This window comes from Babylonia areolata, chromosome 2 (genome assembly GCF_041734735.1).
Source record: "Babylonia areolata isolate BAREFJ2019XMU chromosome 2, ASM4173473v1, whole genome shotgun sequence".
In the NCBI taxonomy this organism is placed as follows: domain Eukaryota; kingdom Metazoa; phylum Mollusca; class Gastropoda; order Neogastropoda; family Buccinidae; genus Babylonia; species Babylonia areolata.
Window position 1 is genome coordinate 30,010,233 of NC_134877.1, and position 10,000 is coordinate 30,020,232.

Genomic DNA, 10,000 nt, shown 5'->3' on the forward strand with positions numbered 1-10,000 from the left:
TCTCTCTCTCTGCCAACAGAAGATGGTTTGATTCAGACGTTGCAATTTCTCCTTGCCCACTGTGTGTCTAATACCCAGAAGATGAAAATTATTTCATATTTAACTGCAAAATATACGATGAATTGCGAAAAATCTGTACCCTTTTCAGTACAGCTCCAGCGCAAAGAAAAGATTTATTCGGCATATTGATGACAGAAAATGAAGATATGATACTTTCACTTGCAAAATACGTATCTGAGGCAATAAATATACGGAAAACGTCCAACATCGGTCCAAACACTCATTAGTCAATTAAAAATTAGTAAAGGTTTATGAGGAAAAAAGCATAGATAAAAAGGAAGGGCTACATTTTGATCGTCAATCTCGACATTGTAATTATATGATGTGTTCGTATTAATATGATGGGTTTTGAAGTTCAGGCATAAATGATTATTTCATGATCTATATGTTCTTTAGTATGTGTTTGTATTGATATGATGTGTGTCGATGTTACATGTGTAAATACTTATTATATGATTTATATGTACTTTGTTTTCTGTGTACTGTTCAAACCTTGGAGACGAATGAATGAAAAAAGGCACATTACCACCCGTCACATGTACTTTGAAGCTAATAACAAAGTGCCAAAGTGTTGCAAATCTCTTATTTGATTATGTTGTTTCAGTTCTGTTTTTTCCCTTTCTGTTCCATTTCATCTGTTTTGCACCATTTTGTTCTGATTAGCAATAACAATTTCACTAGGGCTTTACAGCTAATGACATTAAACATTTCAGTGTTCAGTGTTCAGTGTTCTCTCTCTCTCTCTCTCTCTGTGTGTGTGTGTGTGTGTGTGTGTGTGTGTGTGTGTGTGTGTGTGTGTGTGTGTGTGTGTGTCACTCTCGCTATTTCTCTGTTTCTCTAAACGAGATTTGGAAAAAAAAAAAAAAAATCCCAAGCTACTATTACCACCACCCATTCTGTTAACTATAAGCATCATACTGATCATCATTAATAATTATCATCATCATCCGGAAATCTGTTCTGGTGCTAAGATTAGTCAAGTCGTACCCCCCCCCCCCCACCACCACCATCATCATCATCATCATCATCATCATCATTATTATCTTCATTATCATCTCATGGTTTGCTGATGCATTTGTTCTCATCCTGATTCTGAGAGTCATCACCATTGTGTTCCTCGCTCCCTGAATCTAAAGCCCAGTCTGCATTTACCTCCCTTCCATGGTCTCTCGTCTTCCGAGTCAAGCGCAAGATGACTGCAAGGCCAGCGATGGATTGCATTTAAAAAAAAGAAAAATGAAAAAAAAAAGAAGCGATCTTTGGGTAAGAAAAGTCCTAAGTCTAATATAAGAGGTAAGAATAGTAGACTTGGGGAAACTTCTTGACGACGTGTTTCAGCAAAATAATGTGATACAGTTTCGACTGTTTCCAGCCCGTCTACGTACCCGAAAAGACAGCAGTTGCTCTGTGACACACACGTGTGTGTGTACACACACACACACACACACACACGCACACACACACACACACACACACACACACACACACGCACACGCACACACACTTTCACTTACTCGTATGCGTACACAGTAATCCCCCCCGCACCCCCTCCCCCTCCTCCCACTCGATTTTTTTTCCTTCCCTCGTCTAATATCACTTGTAATGAAAAGACGTTAAACTAAAGAACGAACAACACACACTGATCACTAATGAAAATTGAACCAGAAGAAGTCCGACGCCCCAAACCGATTCTGTCTCGGCACGTGAAAAGAGAGCACATGAAATGTACAAGATGATGTACTCTCTCTCGCCACCCACCCACATCCACCCCTATCCACACATATCCTCTCGCCACCCACCCACATCCACTCCTATCCCACATATCCTCTCGCCACCCACCTACATCCACCCCTATCCACATCCCCTCTCGCCACCCACCCACATCCACCCCTATCCACATCCCCTCTCGCCACCCACCCACATCCACCCCTATCCACATCCCCTCTCGCCACCCACCCACATCCACCCCTATCCACATCCCTTCTCGCCACCCACCCACATCCACCTCTATCCACATCCCCTCTCGCCACCCAACTACATCCACCCCTATCCACATCCCCTTTCGCCACCCACCTACATCCACCCCTATCCATATCTCCTCTCGCCACCAACCCACATCCACCCCTATCCACATCACCCCCAACCCGCCATTCACACCCACCCACCCACCTACATCCATCCCTATCCATATCTCCTCTCGCCACACACCCACATCCACCCCTATCCACATCCACCCCTATCCACATCCCCTCTCGCCACCCACCCACATCCACCCCTACCAACATCCCTTCTCGCCACCCACCCACATCCACCCCTATCCATATCCCCTCTCGCCACCCACCCACATGCACCCCTGTCCACATCCCCTCTCACGACCCACCCACATCCACCCCTATCTATATCCCCTCTCGCCACCCACCCACATCCCCCTCACTCACACCCACCCACACCCTTTCAGTACATAAACCACCCAACCCTCTTAAAACTCGCAGCGACTCACCGGGTCGTGGTTGGGGTCCAGGGCCTCCACCAGCGGCTTGAGGTGGCCGGCGCCGACGATCTTGTGCTGCACGTGCGGCGAGTGGCACATGACGGTCAGCACGCGCGCGCTGAGGATCTGCAGGCAGTGGTGGGTGCAGTGCTGCCAGCGCACGCCGGGCGTGCACTTCTGGCGCGTGCCGATGATGCGCTTGTGCATCGTGATGCTGTTGTGCAGCACGGCCGTGATCTGCCCGGGCTCCACCGCCAGCAGGATCTCCAAGGGAGTCCGGTTCACGCACACCCCCGACGACGACGACGACGACCCCACCACACCGGCGGGGCCGACTACCCCGCCGCCCGCGCCTCCCGCCACCGCCACCCCTCCTACTAAGCCCGGCGGCGGGAACCCTCCTCCTCCTCCCGCCACCCCACCACCACCACCACCCTTCCCGGAGGAGGAGTCCGTTTGGTGGAGGAGGTGGTGGTGGTGGTAGTTGTGGTGGTGGTGATCGTCCGAGGGTCCGTGGTGGTGGGCGGTTCCGGAATCGGCATGGGACACGGCCAGGCTGCTGCGGCGCTTGCCCAGCGACGGGATCCGGCCCAGGCAGCTGGACTGCGTCCTTTGTACAGGGGACTGCTGGTGGTGTTGCTGTTGTTGGTGAGGGAGGTGGGGGTGATGGAGGAGGAGAGAGGGCCGTGAGGAGGGATGCTGCTGCTGCTGCTGCTGTTGCGGTTGCGGTTGAAGGTGATGAGTCAATGCCTCCTCCACCACCACCGCCGTCCCCCCTCCCACGTGCTTCACCCCTCCCCCTCCTCCCACCACCCCACCACTACTGTCTGCGCCGCTCAGTCCTGTCCTGCTCCGGGATTTGGACCCCGTGCGGGTGACCGCCACACTGCCGCCACCACTAGAGGGCGCCCCAGTCACGACGGTGGAAAGAACGGAACAGGAGAAGGGGGAGGAGGAAGAACCGGGGGGCTCGAAGTGGGCGGTGGTGGTGGTGGTGGTGGTGGTGGCGGTGGGGGAGGCCGAGGAGAACCCGGCCGTGGGTGATGAAGCCTCGGCCACGGAGCCCGTCTCGTAGTTGCCGTAGATGATGCACATGTCGATGATGCGGTTGAGGCTGCTGAGGGCAGTGAAGTGCATGGACTGCTTGCCCTTCAGCAGCTCGAAGGCGGCGCCCAGGAGCTTGGACAGCTCCAAGAAGGTGCTGTGCTTGGCCTCCAGGCTGGTAGCCGCCTGCAGCTGTTCGTAGCACGTCTTGGTGGGTGCGAGAGAGAGAGAGAGAGAGAGGCAGGGAGAGAATGGGCAAAACATCAAGATCGATTATTTTTTTGATTTATTTATTTGTTATAGTTGTTGTCCTTGTTCATCGTCATCATCGTCATAGTTGTCGTCGTCGTTGTAATCATCATCATCGCCTTCTTCGTCGTCTTCCTTCCTTCCTTCCTTCCTTCCTTTCTTTCTTTCTTTCTTTCTTTCTTTCTTCTTATCATCATCATCATCATCATCATCAGTAGTAGTAGTAGTAGTAGTAGTAGTAGTAGTAGTAGTAGCATTATTATTATTATTATTATTATTATTATTATTATTATAACAACTATAATGATTAGAATCATTAGTAGTAGTATGTACCCTCACACTGAGTGACAAAAGAAAACATGTCCCTACGCATTGAGTGACAAAGAAAACACATCCCCACACATTTGGCGATAATAGAAAACATGTCCCCCACATTTTGAGTGACTAAAGAAGACATGTCCCCCACACATTGAGTGACAAAAGAAAACGTGTCCCTACGCACTGAGTGACAAAAGAAAACATGTCCCCACCCATTGAGTGACAAAAGAAAACATGTCCCCGACACACTGAGTGACAAAAGAAAACATGTCCCCCACACACTGAGTGACAAACGAAAACATGTCCCCCCACACTGAGTGACAAAAGAAAACATGTCTCTACGCATTGAGTGACAAAGAAAACATATCCCCACACATTGAGTGACAAAAGAAAACATGTCCCCACACATTTGGCGATAATAAAAAAAACATGTCCCCCACACATTGAGTGACAAAAGAAAGCATGCCCCCCACACACTGAGTGACCAACGAAAACATGTCCCCACACATTTGGCGATAATAAAAAACATGTCCCCCACACATTGAGTGACAAAAGAAAACATGTCCCCACACATTTGGCGATAATAAAAAGCATGTCCCCCACACATTGAGTGACAAAAGAAAACATGTCCCCACACATTTGGCGATAATAAAAAGCATGCCCCCCACACACTGAGTGACCAACGAAAACATGTCCCACCCACATTGAGTGACAAAAGAAAGCATGTCCCCCACACATTGAGTGACAAACGAAAACATGTCCCCCCCCCCACCCCCCCCCGGCCCCACACTGAGTGACCAACGAAAAAACATCCCCTCCACATTGAGTGACAAAAGAAAGCATGTCCTCCACACACTGAGTGACCGACGAAAACATGTCCCCCACACATTGAGTGACAAAAGAAAACATGTCCCCCCCCCACACTGAGTGACCAACGAAAACATGTCCCCCCCCCCCCACTCCCCAGATTGAGTGACAAAAGGAAACATGCCCCCACACATTGAGTGACAAAAAAACAACAACAAACAAACAAACAAAAAAAACATGTCCCCACACAACTGGGGAATATAGAAAACATGTCCCCACACATTTAGTGACAAAAGAAAACCTGTCCCCACACATTTGGCGATAATAGAAAACATGTCCCCACACACTGAGTGACAAAATAAAACGTGTCCTCACACATTAAACGATATAAGAAAACATGTCCCCACTATTAGAGTGGTATTATAAATGCGTTACCAGACATCACGTGGTATCAGAAATACGTTCTCACGTATCGAATGATACCACATAATTATACGCACTCGAACATCGATTTATACTAAAATACGTTCATAGACATCGAGTGATATTAGAGTTGCGTTCCTGCATATTGAAAGATGTTACCGGTTGTAACCGAGTTCGTAGACTGCTCGTCATTTAAACAGACAACACACTTACGTTTATGAAGTTGTCCATGACTGTGAAGTCTGAATATTCACTGCGAGTTATTGTTTTTATTATTTTTCAAAATGTTATTTCTATATATCTAATCATTTATTTATTTACTTGTTTTTTAAGTAAACTTTTAGCGCTGGTTGCCCCCTCCCATATCTTTATGAAACAATAATAATTAAAAAAAAAATTCTCGCTTTATCGTTTCTTATCTTTCTTTATCTTAAACAGAAAAGGAAGACAAAAATAAACGCACGTTAAACATTACTGAAACACGTCAAACCTAACCCATACGATAACCAGTCTAAAACAACAGCCTATCTATGAGATAAAAAAAAACCCACAAAACAACAACAACAACAACCCTGCTGGTTAGGCATCTGCTTGGCAGATGTGGTGTAGCGTATATGGATTTGACCGAACGCAGTGACGCCTCCTTGAGCTACTGATGCTGATATTATGCCGAACGAAAATTATGTGTGGAAAAAAAAAAAAGAAGAAGAAATGAGAAGCTTTGCTTGTTGTGCTTTGATTTATTTGTTGTACACCTGCTTCGATGCTTCTGTGAATAAAGTTTGTTCAAAACAAAAGAGAACATGACAGAAGAGAGAGAAAAAAAAAAAAAAAAAAAAAAAATCTTTAAAAATTCTTTCTAGAAACTGATATAACGTTGGACCAGTCGAACTACAACGAACCATGAAAATTCACACACACGAAAACGGCTGCCCACAATCAGCCCAAACTAGTTAACTGAACCTGTTTACTTTCTTATGTCTTCTGCTGCACTTTTCTTCCAAAGAATTTGACTTCAAGCACCACTGTTCGCACGTGCCGTTTGGCTTGAACAAAATAAGAAGTCACAGAATACCCAGACTCTATTAAGGATATGGATAACTCTCTCTCTCCTTCCCTCTCTCTCTCTCTCTCTCTCTCTCGCAAACACACACACACACACACACACACACACACACACACACACACACACACGCGCGCGCGCGCGCGCGCGCGCAAGCACACACGCACGTACACACGTACACACACATACATGGATCTATCCCTCGTCCGCCTCTCCCTCCTCTACCACCCCTTACATACCTTACAACGAAACACCCGACTTCGCAACACACACCCCACGCGCGCGCGCGCACACACACACACACACACACATAAACACACACTCTCTCTCTCTCTCTCTCACACACACACACACACACACACACACACACACACACACACACACACGCATCTATCCCTTATATCTGTCTCTCCCCCCTCCACCACCCACTACATGCTTTACAACGAAACATCCGAATTAACAACCCCTCTAGCACCCACGGCGACACACACACCCACCCACCCACACACACACACACTCACACACACACTCACACACACATACACACACACACAAAAACACACCTCCCCCCCCCCCATCAACTCCCCTCCCCACCCCAACCCCCTCGCACGCGCACACACAGACCTGAACCAGCTGGTTGAAGAGCCCGTTGACGCCGTTCTCCAGTCCTCCCGGGGTCTCCCTCTGCTCCATGAGGGGCAGCAGGCCCCTGATGTAAGGGGACAGGGCGTCCAGGATCATGGGCACACACTCCCAGTTGGAGGCCAGGCGACACAGCGACGATAGAGAGCTCTCCACCTCGTCCGCCACCGCCTTTTCCGCCAGAACTGCACAACACACAACCCCAGAACCCAAAAGATAAGTTTCACCCCGTCCTTTACTGTGTAACCTTGCCACACACATTGTCGCATTTCACCCCGTCCTTTACTGTGTAACCTTGCCACACACATTGTCGCATTTCACCCCGTCCTTTACTGTGTAACCTTGCCACACACATTGTCGCATTTCACCCCGTTCTTTACTGTGTAACCTTGCCACACACATTGTCGCATTTCACTCCGTCCTTTACTGTGTAGCCTTGCCACACACATTGTCGCATTTCACCCCGTCCTTTACTGTGTAACCTTGCCACACACATTGTCGCATTTCACCCCGTCCTTTACTGTGTAACCTTGCCACACACATTGTCGCATTTCACCCCGTCCTTTACTGTGTAACCTTGCCACACACATTGTCGCATTTCACCCCGTCCTTTACTGTGTAACCTTGCCACACACATTGTCGCATTTCACTCCGTCCTTTACTGTGTAACCTTGCCACACACATCGTCGCAATGTATTGTTTGCCTTTTGCCCATTTTGTTTTGTTTTGTTTTGTTTTTTCATGTGGGATCCATCCATGGGGATTTTTGGAATAAAATCTTGACTTGTTTCAGTGTCTCAAGGAGGCATCACTGCGTTCGGGCAAACCCATTTATGCTACACCACATCTGCTAGGCAGATGTTTGACCAGCAACATAACCCAACGCGCTTAATCAGGCCTTGCGTGCACGCTTATACATTTGTGTACCTATAAGAGTGGATTTCTTCGACATTTTTTTTTCTTGCCAGAGGACAACACTCTCGTTGCCATGGGTTATTTTTCAGTGCGCCAAGTGCGTGCAGCACACAGGAACTCGGTTTAACTCATCCGAAAGACCAGGCGCTCAGTCTGATTTTCCAAGTCAAACCTGGGAGAAAAAGCAAGGGCAGGATTCGAACCCACACCCTCACAGACTCACTATAGTCGCAGCTGAGTGTCTTAACCTGAGGGTAAGCATTATCTAGTAGTCAGGAACACACGAGTCTACACGGGGGTGTTCAAACCCAAAGGCAAATTTGCCTCTTACTACTAACCATGGGTGACTGCTCGCGAAGCAGAGGTAAACATGGTGGATCCTTTTGTACCATTGTTTTTATTGGGGGAAAAAAGGCGTGCTTTGCGAATAGCCCGTGTTTTGCTAACGTTCTCAACAATGCTCTGAGCTACGGTGCAGTGAGAAGTAAAAGAGCATGCGCAAAAGGGAATCGCCGGAATTTTTATTTATAGACAATGGGTTAACTGCCTGAGTGCACCGCGCGTGTCTTGAACACGAAGACAGGTTAACGTTCAAGGTAAACGGAACCTGCGGGTCCCTACCATGTCAAGGGTAACTTGCCTGAACGCAAAACAAATTTTGTCTTTAATTCGGCCCACTGACTGACTCAGCATGCTGGCTCACACTCAACCATAATAAGTCTGAGGTGGCAGGCTCCATCTCTCTCTGAGGGTAAGAAAAATATTAATAACGGTGTTAGACTCAAGGAGGTATCGAAGTGTTCGGACCGATCCACCATAAATACAACATCACCCACACCCCCACCCCCACCTGCCACACCATGCCACATGCATATAGGATTGTCACAACTCAAGACATTCTCGAGTAGAGTCTTGTCTTGTGCATGCTTTGCGGTTCCGTAGGTCACTCCACGAATGGAATCTTTTCAGTGAACCGTCAGGCCGTGCGGGGAAAAAAAAATACAACAAAAATGGGTGGCGCTCTCAGTGTAGCGACGCGCTCTCCATTGGGAGAGCAGCCCGGATTTCACACAGATTAATCTATTTTGACAAAAAAAAGAAGAAGAAAAAAGAAAAAAAAAGGGAAAAAAAAGAAATGCAAATACAAAGAATGGATACATTATCTAACTTGTCTGCAACACAGGGGACTCACAGTTCAAGTTGCCTACGATAAGGGATCATGGATACCCACTCCTGTAGTTAGGAAGGTCATGGATACATATCCCAGATGTCCAGGACAATGAATCAGTCCTGATGTGGCCCTATGCGGTCGGCTGGACTATAGGAAAAAAAAAAGCACAAAAAAAAAAAGCAAAAAAAGCAGGACAATGAATCCTGAATCCCATTTATGAATATGCATGGATCGCAAACAGGTACGGACCACTTAATCAATAAGGTGCATTCCAAAAATGTTGAGGAAAAAAAAAAAGATGAAAAAACCCCGCATGCTGCATGTGGACAACCACTGACCTCAATACACAAACTACCGTATCCGGCATATGCGCAATATGAACCTCGTGAAAGCTGCTTTCGGAAAAAAACAAAAACAAAAAAAACAAAACAAAACAAAACAAACAAACAAACAAACAAAAAAAAACAAAAAAAAAACCACACGATGTTTCAGTGGTTTATAAACAATAGCTGTGTTTGGTTTTCGTCTAAAAAAATAAAAGGAAGTGCATGTGAAAGAAGTATCAGTGTCAGTATCAGAACCTCAAGGAGGTGTCACTGCGTTCGGTCAAATCCATATACGCTACACCACATCTGCCAAGCAGATGCCTGACCAGCAGCGTAACCCAACGCGCTTAGTCAGGCCTCGAGAAAAGAAAGAAAAGAAAGAAAAGAAAAGAAAAAAAAAAGATGTGAAAATATGAAAGAAAAGATGTCTCGGTGTTAGTAATATTCATTGCACTGGCTGCTTTCACCGCTGTTTGTCGAAAATTCGCATC

The 10,000-nt window shown here is 47.0% G+C and overlaps 1 protein-coding gene across 1 annotated transcript in view; it reads right to left on the reverse strand.

Annotated features, from left to right (window-relative positions):
- LOC143277179 (uncharacterized) overlaps window positions 1-10,000 on the reverse strand; it is a 523,243-nt gene that overhangs the window by 227,654 nt on the left and 285,589 nt on the right. The window contains exons 5-6 of the mRNA XM_076581953.1: window positions 7,080-7,282; window positions 2,561-3,802 (exon numbers count right to left, since the gene is read on the reverse strand). Of these exons, the coding sequence (XP_076438068.1) occupies window positions 2,561-3,802; window positions 7,080-7,282 (1,445 nt within the window). The remainder of the gene's footprint in view (window positions 1-2,560; window positions 3,803-7,079; window positions 7,283-10,000) is intronic.